General features: G+C 37.4%; 1 protein-coding gene across 2 annotated transcripts in view; it reads left to right on the top strand.

The window, feature by feature from the left end:
* NKAIN2 (sodium/potassium transporting ATPase interacting 2) overlaps window positions 1–12532 on the top strand; it is a 542008-nt gene extending 529476 nt beyond the window's left edge. Inside the window, exons 6-7 of one of the 2 annotated variants that reach the window (XM_051792302.1) lie at window positions 1834–1915; window positions 6515–12532. In XM_051792302.1, the coding sequence (XP_051648262.1) occupies window positions 1834–1915; window positions 6515–6524 (92 nt within the window). In that variant the 3' untranslated portion in view covers window positions 6525–12532. Of the gene's footprint in view, window positions 1–1833; window positions 1916–5132; window positions 5253–6514 lie in introns of those variants that run through there. The other variant, XM_051792301.1, reaches the window with a different exon arrangement.
* Window positions 12533–15539: the final 3007 nt, after the last annotated feature.

Raw genomic sequence — 15539 nt, 5'->3', positions numbered from 1 at the left:
AACAAACCAAACAAACCAAAACTGAGTTATTCCAGAAACTACAGGTAGTTGCCCAGTTAGTCCTGATTTGTGCACTCTACTGTAAGAAAAGCCTAAGTAGACTGAGGAAGGATCTTCGGGCTTTGAAATTTAAAGGCTTGGAAAACATGAGCTGTGAGAAATGTTTGAAAGAACTAGGTTTGCTTAAACCTGGAAACAATAGATAGCATGAAATACCTTTTGAAAATGCTTAAAAGCAGTTGTAAGAGAAAAAAAGAAAAAGAAAAGCTCATTTTCCTTCATGTCTATAGGGAGAAAAGGCCAAAATTCAGAAAAGTAGTTAATTTTCAGGAAATTACATTTAAATTAGATATTAGAAGTTAGGCACAGGAAAAAGCAACACAGAGAGACTATAGAACCTCCTTCATTAGTGATACCAGGAATTAATTTAGTAACACGTCATTCTGGGATATGAGTATGCATAATGCTGCCACAGTGAACAGAGTCAGACAAATTATTTCTGCAGGGGCCGTTGTTGCCACTGAAGAATGACTTGATGACAGGCTGAACAAGTGTGTGGTTGCAATGTACTGTACCCATCCAGTCTAGTGTTTTGATAGCTCTTTGCTTGCAAAATAAATGGAGGACAGAGGTGTACAAGAATTTGATATTTTTGTACCGTGTCTAGGGTGCATATGACTGCTTTGATAAGTGTGGCTAAGTGTGAGACACATTGAGGGGTACCTTAGTATAAAATAACCTTATAAATGCAAGTTTTAAGTATTCCAACCACTGTGGAGGTTCTCAAACAAAGGGTAGTAATTTTATTTTTTTTTTGTGATTGTTACTGCATTTTAGATCCACAAGAAGCTGTCCTCCATCAAAGAACCTTTTCTTTTTTTTCTACTTTTAATGTACACAGATCCAGTCTGTCAGTAGCAGTGTCCAAGACATGTGAAAAATGCATTTCCATAGCTTTGGCCCTTTTCTATCAAAGTCAAGTCAAATTCGCATCGCTGACGTAAGAGATAATTTTTCAGGATTGAGAACTGCCCACGAAGAATCGCTAAAAGCCAATAGCTGAGTCTCCTGGGACAGAAAGGAAGAAAAGGGCACCATTTTACCTGTGCAAAGAAAGTATTATAGCAGAGAAACAGGGGTCTCAAGCTTAGGTGAGCTTGAATTTCCCTGGAAATTGTTTAAAACAAGCATGTAAAGACCATCAGGAACTTGCAATGGTTTGAATTAATAAATAACTCCCACTCTGCAACCTTCTTGCAGACCTTCAGTGCCTTGAGAGAAATAGGTTTCCTTGCATCTGAGAAGTTTCATCTCTGAAGCTCAGATAAATTGTTCCAGCTCTCTGTTCATGCATTTCAATCCAAATGTCAAAGCAAGGAATCAGAGAAACTTCTCTCTCTCAGACTGAGTTTGATCAATGTGTTCCCTCCTCTACATCAATGGTATGACAGGAAGCCAGACACAGTAATCACAGTCAGAATCAATGTATTCATGCCAACAAATAATGGTTTTCAGTATTTGTGGTGTCTGAATAGCATGTTCTTTTGTATTACAGTGTGGTGGTCTGCTTGAAAAAGAGGGATGTGTGGCTATTTCTGATGGCTGTTATAAATCTTATATTGTCTTTTTGTGGGTTTAAAAAGGAAAAACAGGGGACTTTGCCTTTCTCTCCTCTTTTAGGCTTTTTCTGCATCTTCACAATTAGCTTGTCTAATTTTAACAGATTATTAGAGGACTCATCAAAAATAATGTATGTGCCGGGTGGTTCTTGAATTATAGGGCCTATCACTTCTGAAAAGATGTTGCTAATGCAAGCAATTTTCCCCCTTTCAGTTGACTTCATAGGTGGATTTGACTCTTACGGCTATCAAGGTCCACAGAAGACATCTCATTTACAACTACAGCCCATGTATATGTAAGTACTTAACTTCTAAGATATTCGGCAGAGTGGCAGGCTGATCTTAAAGGATCATTAAGCTGAAAGATGGCATGACTTAAAAATTCAGAACACGCAGAAGCCTTTTTTTATGGACTGAATTCAAGCTACACTTAAGCATCAACATTGCTCTTCTGTTGAATTATAGTGATTTCTTGGGGCAGGATATCATATGTCACAGTTATTCAAATAACACCCAGCTCTCACCTGATTTTTCCCTTTTTTCATTCAAGCAGGTTCCACTCAGAAGCAATGAGAATTCAGTGTAAAAAAAAAAAACAAACTAGTCAGATATGACAAACCTTGGTTGGAAAAAAAGTGGGTTTTTAATAAGATTTATCAAAAGTTCAGCAACTTGCTAATTTAGTGGATGCATTTAACATTTGTCTGACCAGAGCATCTGTTCACTGAGGCACTTCTGTACCTCATTTCCAGTTACCACATTTAAAAAAACCCAAAACAAATGTAACAACATATGAGTTTTAAAATCAGTTTGAAAAGAAGACAGTATTTTACCTAACCAGTGGGTGACAACTCCATCCCAGAGTGCAGCCTGATATATTTGGGAAATCTCCTGATATATTTGGATAATCAAATCTCCACTCATACACACAACTGGGGTATATTCACACTAAAGCTAACACCCAACTACAGATTACTCCAGGAATAATCATCTCTAAATATTTCTTGTACTGATGCCAACTGCAATTCAGAACAGTCCTGACTGCCCAGATAAATCTTACCTCACTGCTGCAGCCTTTTGGAATATTTTTTATTTGCCATCAATAACCACACACTAAAAGCATAGCACTGAAGACTTCACAAAAGGGCAACATTTACTTTTTTTCCTTTGTTTCTCTTCTGAACATCTCTTTTGAGGAAAATAACTAAATTCAAGCAAACAGTAGGCATTGCAACATACACTTCCATTCACCCTTGAATGCAATTTCATTTCTTATGAGTAGTGGAAGCAAGTCTGTTAATAGATTAGTATATTTTTGCATGGAACTGGCATTTACTCCTTTATCATGGTACAATCAGTCTGCAGTAGTTCAGGATTGGGCCCTTTGGGATCTTTACGAGCAACTTTTTAATAATCTCAAATTACAATAGTGCATATCTCCAATGCCATCTTAACTTCAGCTTCCCATCTGTCTGTGCTCAAGTAAAGATTTTTCACCTGCACTTTTGGCACAGTGCTGTGCATTTAGAAAATGTTATTTCCTTCCTAGTATTATATGAAGCACATAGGTACTTAGAACAATTCTAATCCTATTTCTTTCTCAGTACACCATACCTTGTCGTCAACATATGGAGCACTCTAGCTGAGATATTATCCCATTCTCTTTATGCTCTCAGTGTTTCTTCCAGAAGAACAGATTGCATTTACTGTGTATTTTCATACTGACTGGAAAGAAAGCTAGACCTGTGGAAAAAAAGAAGGCAATATTTTTAAGCTTGTAGCTGAAATGAAGAGATACATGATTAATCCATGCAAACTATGTTCCATCTTATTTCAATGCTGCATTCTCACTGGAGTATAGGTGATTTTACCATCTTCACAGAGAGACAGAAATCAGAATGTGAGCTGACATTTTGCGCAATCAACCCACAAAAGTATTACCACGTCCCAACCGCACTCAATGACATTTGATGTTTCCCTCTGACTGTATAGTGTTTGACAGGGTTCTCTAGAATTGCTACAATCTGTCCTAAAGAGGCTTCTACAGCATTTAGTAATACCTCTCTGTTTTCTGCAGCTGAGGCACACCAGGAACGCATGCATATGTATTCACACTGCAGTTGCTCTGTAAATATAGGCAGACCATATCCATATAGCAATATTCGTATAACTATTTCCACAACTTTATCAGTTGCTAAAAAATGTCTTTTAATCTATAAGCAACAGAAGATATATTAAGCATCATCCCATCTAATTCCTGCAAAAGATCAAGAAAATACAAAGATAGCTTGTTGCCACCTCTTCATCCTTTACTATTCAGTCTCACACTCATGTGGAGCTCTGGATTTATCAGAGAAATAGGAGACACTTGCCTTTAAATCATCTTATTACTAACTATATCCAAAGGCACAATATCAATTCTTTTGTTTTCTGTGCTGTGGTAGTACCTATATGTGTGCTAGGCATGCTGCAAAAGGGAAGAAGATATGGCCTCAGCTTTGAAGAGCTCACCAAAACCATATCAGCTTCTAATGATGTACAGATTCCGTCAACATATAAATTTCAAAATGTAGTTCAGTAATGTAGCACAGAGAAGCCCTTATATATTTACAAGATCAATTCATATACAGAACTAGTACAAATCTTAAAGACACACAGAATTGTGTAGTAGGTCTCAGTCATCATCCATGTACTGCTTGCTGATGTGAATTGATTTAGAGGATTGCACTGGCAGAATTCCATCAACACAAACTTTTATTTCTATTCAAGTTAGACAGTTTTGCATCCAAATCAATTTTAACTGTCTTACACATGAACGATTTAATTATTATCCTGAAGGAATGCTGGGTTTAGTAATTGCTAACTATTAAGACACACAGTTTTGTAACCAGTTTCATCCTGTGTGCTGAAGTTAGCACTTCATTTTGTTAATTTGGAGGTTTTATTGAACCTACACAAACTCACACGTGCAAATAATTATATTGATTTATTCAGGCTTCTTATGTTTACATTTCTATTGTGTCAGGACTTTTTTGTGCAAAGATTTATTATTTTTTATTCGTGATATCAATCAAGCTCTACTTATAGGAACATTCCAATTCAGTTTAAATGTACACAGTATATTTGTGTGGAATTTCATCAGTTATGCAAAACTACTCTGAATGAAAGGATACTTACAGGAAAAAAAATCTTGATTTATGAAAAAGAAACATTATTTGTAGATAGTGAATTGAGGTGACTATCTCTGGCTACTATTTCCTTGAGTACTCTAGAAATATTAGATTTGGGCGCACTTTGGGGTGTTTTCTCTATATTTTAGGCTTTTAGTTGCAATCACAATTCTCCTTATCATCTCTTCCAATTTCATATTTATTTTAAATAAGTTTACTTTTTAAAGAGAAAAATATATTCAATTTAAAATTATGTTTTAAATAAAACACTGACTTTTTGGGGAGAATTCTTGTTGTGACATTTATCTACCTGTTATAAATCGGGGTTTTTTTATTATTTAAGTGCCAACAGCGTGCTCTATGCTGTACAAGCCAAGAAGCCTAGACAGTCCCTTCAAAACGAATATGCTTTTTGAACAGAACGGGACAGAACCGATGCTCATGTACCTCCTTGCAGTGTGACCACAGCTGATGTACTCAAAAGCAGCTTCCTGGCATTCTGTGCCAGAGATGCCAGTGCTCATTTCCAGACCATGGGAGAAGAACACAATAAGATGGAGGAAATCAATTGACAAGAGAAAATTCTGCTCTTGGGAGGTGATCGAGGAAGGTGACTAAACACTCCCTGACACTGATTCTGCTGCACATGAAAAAACACAGTTGTAGTTGTGGAACAAGACTGCACTGCATGATCACTGTTCTTCTAAAAACAGTAGGAAGGAGGGAGGGGAGAGAGATCTTTCTTTATGTTCTTCACAGTAAACTTGTTTGCTCAAGAAAAGAAGAAGTGAAGCAAAAAAAAAAAGCATGCGTGTCTGATGCTGATGCCTAATGCACTGACGAAATTGCTCAAAAGTACTGTAGCCCAAAAATAAAGCTTGCTTGCCTCCATTGTGAAGTCTAAGAATATTTGCAACATATATACTCACATGCGCACACACACACACACACACACACACACACACATAGGTATTTGTCTAGATGATTACACATACTGAAGGTGCTGCCTACTTTACCATTCACTTAAAGTAGAAATGAAACACAAAAAAGACACTAAGACCAGCAGCTCATGTATAACCACCATGACACTCAGCAAGTTCATGCAGCAGAAATCTGCTGGGTAATGATGTCCTCATGTTTGTGGTATTCAGACTTCATGGACAACATTTCATTTAAATAAACTACCAGCTAAGCTTTGATTATGAACAAACAACATCTTGTCCATTTTAGACTGAAAGCTTTAGTCACAAAACATGGGTTTGGGACAACACTGTTAAGGTGTACAGGGCTGTGGCACTTGCACATGCACCCTGCTTTGCGAGCGAGCCGAGGGTGGCTTTCTCCCGCTCCTGCAATTCAGCCCTTCTGTCCTCATACTGTGCCACTTCTTGTTTTTACAGAGACAGCTACATATCTGATGGATTATATGTCAGGTCATCTTCCAGTTGACCCGTGGATATATAGTTAAGATTATAATTAAATATAACTCCTGTCTAGGATTGTTTAGAAAACCTGTGCTGACTTCTCTGACGGTGTTCCAGAGAGAGCCAAGCAGCTCCCTGAGCAAATACTTTGTCTTTCTGTCCACTTCATCCTATGTGTAGCTGAACTGTTACTGGTTTGTTGCTTACACTTGCTTGCAAAGGGGCAGCAGAGCAGCAGGGCAGGGATCAGATAGGTATATGGTGGATTATAAGTATTGTTCTTTTTCTGTCTTTCTTCTAGGTCAAAGTAAACATGGGGAGTACCCAAGGTGGGCTGGAAGACCACTGTCAAAGAAACTGTTTCAGAATGGCCTCCTGATTCTTCAAAGAGAAAAAAATCCAATTTTTCTGCTAAAAGAAAAATATAAAAGCTGGTTGAACAGTGAGACAGAAAACAAGAGACTTTCAGCCCCTCTTTCTAACAGGTACTAAAGGAGATGTCCCAGCCCCCCACCTTGGACCTCCTGCCTCCCAGCACCAGAGGACAGAGCAGAGGCATTGGTGCCATCTTTTATCTCTTCCCTACCCCAGCCACCGCCAGCGTGACCCATCTGGATTAAGACATGAACTCGGTGCTTTTGGAGCCTCCTTCATACTTCTGGCTGCATCAAGTCTCCTTAGTCAACACGACACTGAAATACCAGGATGACCTTCCAGCAGAAGTTGATAGACAGCGCATTGTTTGCCCTGAAGGCTGTACAGTTCATACTTGCCTTAACCCAACTGCATTGCACACTAGAGAAACTACGTGCAAGCTTTCTGAAGTTAACATGCTGCTGTTAATTCTGAACAATTTCTAAGTCAGTGGTTTTCTTCTGTTTGGTTTTGCTTTGTTTTCGTGTCAGGGAATAAGGCTCTGTTGCTCCATGGCTCCAGAGCGACCAAGTAGAAAACTGCCAGCTGTCTGATAAGTGCTTTACTTTTGAGACTCCACAGTGGTCAAGAAACAGTTTATAATGATTAAAAAGAAAAAGAAAGAAAGAAATAAGACCTTTGGGGGGTCAGGGTGAGGAAAGGGGTAACATAAACTAATAATTGAACCTACTGGATATACGCAGCAGAAATAGTTCTTTAATCCCACTGGTTTTATTTATTGCACTGTAGGTGCTTTTATAGCTATCTCTAAACGTCTTTTACTAACTACAGAGACATCTGCAGATTTCTATCAACAAAGGCCAACTGAATATGTACTAGCTACGTTTAGTCTTTTATATCTAATTTCAACTAAAAATTCTCTGTAAGTGAGCTTTTTTTTTCCTAATTGCACCATAAGGGATCCACATATTTTATTTTTTGATTTCAGTTGGAAAGGGTGGGGAGGCACTAGTTGAATTGAAGAAATATTGAAGACCTTTGTAGGGTATATTTGGGGGATTTGTTCTGTGTTAGAATGTGTATTTTATCTTCCTGTATTATTGTGGCTGAAAAAAAACAACTGTGCTGTTACGTAGTTGGCAACAAGATGCCTTTGGGAATTTTGCTAGTAGGTCAATGTGTATATGAAATACTCTGAACTCCTAGGAACATATGTTTTATTCTACATCTGATCTGTATTTTCAAGAACATAGGTGGCTTTCACTAGGAAAACCCAATACTTTGCTCAGGTTTTTCAGAAACTTGGATTGTCATTGTTTCTTTGCTCAGACCTTGCATAGACAAACGCACGCACCTACCACACATGAGGTGACCACGTAGGTTTTGAGGGCAAGAGGAAAGGTCAACACTTGGAAAAGCTTGAGGTACACCTGAGCAACTCCCTTTTCCTTGCTGGCCAAGGCCTTGCTCCAAAGGCCTGTGCGCTCACACCACTCACTCATCTCTGTACAAACCAGTGCCCTTTGCTGTGTCTGCATGGATGTACAGTGTCACAAGCAGCAACTCTGGACAATGACAGAGGGACAGTGAAAGCAAGATATGGGACATGTTCAGGAGCTATGCTTACATTGATTCAGTGAGATTTATATAGATAGATAGATAGATATATGTAAGTGTGTGAATGTGTGTGTATATCTATGTATATAAAATACACAGGAATAATTATTGTTGGGGGCTGCATCACCCAGGAAGATTCTGATGCAGTGGACCAAGGGCTCCTGTCTCAGATACTGCTGGGAATTTCCTGCATGAAACAGGCACGTACCCTAGGCCTGATCCCATAAAGCATTCACTGCTGATTTGGATCTCAAATTTAAATTTTCATACTTGGGGACCTAAAATTCTAAGTTCATTCTGGATAGAGCTGCTTTTCACCCCCTGGAAACCCCATGCAACTTCCGAGTGCCAGGATGAAATTTCCCATAACTTGAAAAATTTCAAAAGTTTCTACTTTTCTGTAGTATTAAATATAGCAGATGTATAGAATTAAACATAACATAGAGGTTTAAATGGAATGAAAATGTCATAACAGGTTCTTTTATCTTTCCCTGTATACCAGTTAATCAAGATGATATTTCTATAAAAATCACTTTTTAACATGAAAAGAAACCAATTTAGGCACCTAAGCAGCAATCCAATTTTCAGACGATAATTTTTCATACCTCTCAGTGATTTCCCATGGAACAGCAGCTACTGCTAGTTAGCAATTTTAGAAGCCAGACAATTTAATGAAGTGTCTACATGTAGTTTATAGGCCTAATTTTAATTTGGAAAGTTTTGGCCTTAGTTTCTCTGTGTCTTAGTCTTCCCATCTATAATACGGGAATAATATGTGCCTCACTGGCTTTTTGTGAGGTCTGAATTGTTAGTGTTTGTAAAATGCTTAGGAAATAGGAAGCACATCTAAACTACTACAGACTGCAATATAAATGTGTATTCATATATTACATATAGAGTAGATACACACACTCGCTTACACACAGTATACATATATATATACGCATACTTACCTATATGAAGTTGGTATTCATAACCCTGCTTAAATTGCAGTTAGAGCACCACCATTTAAAAAATTAGGACTGTTGACTACTCAACTAAATGATTAGTGGACAGATCTCTTCTGGAAGCAGTTTAGAGCACAGTAATGTGAGAATATCTGGATGGCACTTTTGATTTGTACAGCTGTATCCTCCTCAAAATCCAGTAAAGAATGTTATTTTTCTAGGCTGGGCTTTTGTTATAAACTAAAATATTCAGAAGGCAAGAGATACAATCCAAATGTGGGTTTTTTCCTTTTCTTTTCTTTTTGGCATTTGTTAATTCCGAATGTATTTTTAACAAAAGTGATTTTTTTGACTTACTAGTGTAATTTGCATTTTAAAAAAAATAAATGGAAAAAATATAGGTTTCCAAGCTATTCATGGCCCCCTGCTGCTATTCACAACTTACGGGAAACTTAGAATTACTGTTACCAGCTGAGCAACAATGCAGGATAAATAATCCTATTACATTTACATGATGACAATCCTGATCTGTGCAGTGCATGGATGTGACAGCACTGAATAGAAATTGCCAGGTCATGACACCATTTTAACACTGTCATATGTAGCAGGTATTTTCATTATCACTGACACTAAAAGGTTTCCTTTACAAGGTTGACTGCAACAGACTCTTCACTTAGGAAGCAGGGCTGGTTTTGTGCACTCATCAGGAATTTTAAGCCTATGATAGGTATACAGTGGCCAACAGTGTTAAGTATTACAAAAGTAATCCTTTCTAAGAAGGAGCTATGTAACATGAATATTTCCACTGCATTAATATTCTTTTATATGCCATTTATTGTCCCTACATTGAAATGAAGAAATATTGTGAAATGTTTATAGAGTTCACACATATATGCCTGAGGTCATTTAATAAAGGTGGAGTAGAACAGTATACATTTTGAGATAGTCGGTCATACTGTCTTAAGTCCTTAGAAAGAGAGTGTATTAATTAATGTCACTAGGATTTTTTAGGCCTTCATTATAGTGCAAGTGATACTTTTCATTCAGGTAAGGAGAAAAGATTTGTGCTCCATTTGCTTAATTTAAGTTTGCAATACTGTACTGCTGCACAGAATTTTGGCAAAGTCTAGCACAGTATGTATTGATTCCTGGATGTCTCCAAATAAGAATGGCTATTAACTCAGTGTCTGAAGGTTTTGATCACTTGCACACTTACCTTCTGTTTAAGCACATTGATACTAGCCAGAGCAAAACTCCATACACCATGGACCCTTCCAGCCTGTAATATTTTCATTGCCAGTCCTCTGTTCTATCTTTAAATGCAAATGCTCAAAGGGTGAGGATTTTTCCACAAAGATGGAAAGGCCCGTGAATAGTCTCTGGGTATGTACTTCTTGCCGACTGTCCACTGATGAGTAGCTGAGGTGAAATTGAGGTGAAATTTTTCTAGCTAATCTGAATCTGACTTTTTCCCAGCACTTGTTGGTTGGTGACAGACACTAAAGGTAAACCAGGTTTTATTGAAGAACCAATGCATAGCAATACTGCAGACAGCGCTCTGTCCACTTCTCCTCAGAGAAAGATGTAGGCAGTTGTTATGCTAATTGGTCTGCTCCAAACTATGTGCAATATTAAATGTAATTACCATGCATAAAAGAAAGTGCCCTTTAGACTGCAGTTACTCATTCATGTATAGAAGTGGTGCAGCACAGAATGAATCAGTAAAAGAGCTTTTCTTCCTGTAGTCACTAATATGCTTCATTCCCAGACATGGATTGGAAAAATCAGCTCTGTTTGATCTCGTGTTGTGACAAGTTGCTCTGTTCAGATCTTCACCAAGAGAGGCAATTGCAGCTAGTTAGAGTTGTGACCTTTGCATAGCTGAGAAGAAAGATATTGTACCAAATGTGAAATTCTAAGTAGCATCATATATACATTTGTTGCACATCTCTCTCCATATGTACAAAAGAAGGGTCTTTTAAAATGAACTTTTCCTTTATCTCTCAGAAATCAACTGAGACAGATAATGTCTTACATAAGGGTCTTCCAAATTCTGCCAAGATCACTTCAGAGATTTTTTTTCTTGTGTCCAATAAAAGCACCATCTTTCCTGCTCTCTGTTGAGTAGAAGACTTAGCTCTTGGGACTTCCAAATGCCTTGGGATTATTATTTTGGATAGATAGGATCACTGTGAAACCTAAGAATTAAAAAAACTAATGTTTGTGGTCATCTCTGATTCAAAATTAATTCTTCTGTACAAAAGCCATACTTTTGCATCCACCAGTGGAAAAAGGTCTTTGCTGCCACCTGTTACCTAATCACTTTCCTAGCTTTGCCATTGTCCTACTGGGAAATAGGCTATGGGGAGCTAAATATGAAGCAGCATGTTCATATTCAGCATGTGCTCTTCAAGAGTCTCCAGTTCTGCCACACAGAATGCTATTTCATACTTATTTAATTTATTTCTCCCTGTCACCATCTTCTTGTCCTATTATCACTCTCCCCATCTTCCTGAACACAATCCCAAATACTCTCCCAAAATTACATACTTCTGTTTGGAACATCCATTGTTTCCAACTGTTTACATAATGATGGTGATGACAGTCATGGAGGACAGTATCACTGTGGATATCTGCAAAATGACAAGATGAGGAAGCACAAAGGTCCCAGATGCAGGGAGACACTTAACAGAAGGGTAAAGGGTGGCAGCATTACAGAAGCTATGAGGTACAGTGAGTCCTGGTAGGAATCATTTTTACATGTGCAATTACATTTGCCGAAGATATAGTTCATTGAGCACGTAGACAGTCATAAATATCCAGAGCTACAAAAGGCACAGGTGAACCGGAAGAAAATTCTTAGAAAATGTGTTTGTGAACATGTTGACTGGATTAGATTCACATTTCAATCTCTTGAAATTTGTCTCAGGGTTGTTTTTTCCCTCTTGCGAACATTTGGATGGTTGGTTTCTGTGCACGCAGGTGAATGTTTGTTCCTAGGAGAGCATGTACGTATGTGCAATTTAATTCATTTACATGAGATTCTCAGTATCTATGTGCTTTTGTGTAAACGTTGGCTCAGTTCACTCTGTCACACATATCTACACACAAACATATCAGTTATGTGAGTATATTTTAGGGTGGGAATACAAAACCAACTACAGTTTCCCCCTCTTTCTACATAGCTTTTCCTATCCCTCCTCTCAAGAGATGCAAAGTCTCGAGTATTTATTTTTTAGATGGGCATTCAGTATACAAAAATTATAATTTCTGATACTTGCTGGATGTACAAGCATGGTGCAATCTATGAACACAGTAAATAAGACAGTCCTTTCTGCAAAGAGTTTATGTTTTAAATAAAGTAAGTGAGAACATTTTAATTTAAAAAAAAAAAAAAAGAAAAAAATATGATCTCCGTGTCACACTCTGCTGTTAAATTTGTTAAATTTTAATTAATAAAAAAAGTGGGTGCCAAAAAATTTCAGAAAAAGAAGAGCAGGGAAATGAGAACTTGGAGTATGGTTATGAGGTGATATGATTAGTTTAAGCATGTACATATGAGACTTGGGTAAAAGAATAAGCCAATTATATCTTGCTAGATTATCCAATTAATTTATGATAGCTCCACATAGTTATGTATTATATTACAGCCTACATCTTAAAAGCATTTAAAACAGTAGTTTTGGAAGAAGAACAACATCAAAGGGACTGCATATTGATGCAATCACAAAAGGTTGATGGATTGATTCAATTAATCAGTGAGTCATTTCTAAGAGTTCTACAGGGATTTATTTACCAAATGCTTACATTGTTTATTTTACTCTCTGGAGGGTTTGTGTACTATCATTTTTCTTCATTATTCTTCTTGTTTCATTCATCAATTTCTGACAAATGTTTTCATGCCGATATGGCATGTTCGGCATGTAAATTGTCCATATTTACTGATTTAAAGCAGTACACTCCAAACTTCAAGTAGCTGAGAACTTCTGTTTATTTCCCTCAGGTCCTGAGAAATACTAACCATCTATAATTAGTATAAAGACACGTTTCCCATTTAATCTTTGCTTTCAAAGTCTACTCAACATGACAAGGATGTAAGGTCTTGTCTAGCATAACATGCAAGTACCTGCTTAAACTTTAGACACAAACTTACTATGAAAAATATTTTGACTGCTGTTAATACTAAATAGAATATCTGTTCCATGTTTGGTTTGTCCTTACATTTTGTAGTTCAAATCCAGGAAAACAATGCAAGAGGGTCAGCAGTTTCACTATCTTTTCCATAAGTTTAGATAACTTTTTTACAAGGGCATGTAGTGATAGGACAAGAGGGAATGGCTTTAAACTGAAAGAGGGCAGGTTTAGATTAGATATTAAGAATAAATTATTTCCTTTGAGGATGTTGAGACATTGGAACAGGTTGCCTAGAGAAGTGATGGATGCCCCATTCCTGGAAGTGTTAATGCCCAGGTTGGATGGGGCTTTGAGCACCCTGGTCTAGTGTAAGGTGTCCCTGCCCATGGCAGGGAGGTTGGAACTAGAAGATCTTTAAGGTCTCTTCCAACCCAAAACATTCTATGATTCTATGATTTTCTATTTTAATATTGTCATAGTATGTGCTTCAAAGACAATACACAGAAATGGTCCAAATAGATCAAATTGGATTACAAAATAGTAGATATTGAGCAAAACAAAGGTCTGTGAAGGATGAAGAACTGAAACCAAGAGGAAACCATTATTTGATGGAGCTGAGCCTCATTTGAACAAATACTTTTATTTTAAACTATCAGGAATACTGAACCTCTAAATAAAAATTTCAAAAATTATCATGTGTTATTGCATACATATATGCAATGTGGGTGTCATTTTCAGGCATCTTTGGCACTGGCCGAAATCTTACTTCACTTTTAGGTGAGTGGGAACAACTTGTCATGAAAAGTAAAAGATAAAAGATCACAGTCCTAGTGACAAGAGTCATGGCAGCCTGCATCATGTGACAGCCTTCCCCAGTGGATTTAGAAAACACCACCCTACCTATTAAACTGGAGAGCATCAAAGAGATGGATGCAAAAATATGAAAGTACAACATTTAAAGACTAATGAAGATGTTAGCAGAATGAAATCATGGTACAACTCTGATTGCATACAACAATGTTGTGATGCAAAGGTAGTGGTGGGAGACTGACAGAAGGCAGGGTAAAATGTGAGAGAAAATTGTGTCAGCATGAATGAGGGGCTGAGCTGTATACCCCATACTCTGGGCTGACTGAAAGGAGTAACAAGCCCTGGACTGCATGAATGACGATGCTGTGCTGCTTCCTGTGTCTGCAAAGATGATCTGGCATCAAGAAAGGCAGCACATGTTCACATTTTGGGTGGTGGTAACACACAGGCAATGATTTCAGAGAGCCATATAAGATACAGCCAGCATTATTTTCCTCTATCCATTTTTCTCTGTTTATTGGGTTTGTTTTCTTCAGATATTTTTCCAATCTTGAAAATAGTTGCTAGAATTCTTGTTATTAGCTTTATTTTTTCTATCAACAATCACTATGCCCTTCTTTCTGTGAAATACAAAAATTACACACCCTAAAATAATATGGGCTATTGTCTTAGGTACAACATTTTTAGTTCAGTCCCTTGGTCTGGATTATAACAGACAGATGGAGACAGATACTTCTTAGTGATACCCAGTGACAGGACCAGAGACAATGGGCACACACTGAAACACAAGAGGTTCCCTCTGAATATCAGGAAAGACGTTCTTACTGTCAAAGTCATCAAGCACTGACACAGGTTACCCAGAGAGGTCGTGGGTTCTCCATCCTTGGAGACAGTCAAACCTCAACTGGACGTGGTCCTGGGCAACCTGCAATAAGTAGTTGTTGAACTAAATGATCACCACATGCACTTCCCAACCTCCAACCATTCTCTGATTCTGTTATTTGCTTCTTATTAAAGCTACAGTTTCTTGCCACTGGAAATATTTCGAGCATCTCAAGAGGATGCAAAAATCTTGTTTGTTGGGCTGAGGGAGTCTCAGAGTTAATCTTTGGAGTGAAAATAAGACTTTTATGTATTAAGATAGAAAAAAAAACCTTTTGGAAAAAACATCTGTTTCTAAAATGTATTGGTTATTATTTTTCCCTTCTTTGAGTCCCATGTAGTTGGCTACCTGGATGAAGTCCCAGTTCCAGTTAAAGTCAGTGGGAATTTTGCTGTTTGTTTCAATAAGATTTCAAGATGTCATACTTTGCAATTAAAATGCTTGAATATTTTCTTTACTTGAAAAAACAAAAAATCACAACCATTATCCTCAATAATTTTTAAATACTCGACAAAAAATTTAGATTTTTTTTTTATCCTATCATGCTCAACATTTGTGAA

This window comes from Manacus candei, unplaced genomic scaffold (assembly GCF_025592945.1).
Source record: "Manacus candei isolate 608988 ecotype Guabito, Panama unplaced genomic scaffold, ASM2559294v1 h1tg000034l, whole genome shotgun sequence".
NCBI classification, from domain to species: Eukaryota; Metazoa; Chordata; class Aves; order Passeriformes; family Pipridae; genus Manacus; species Manacus candei.
The sequence above is the reverse complement of the archived record's forward strand: the minus strand, read 5'-3'. Positions and strand labels throughout refer to the sequence as shown.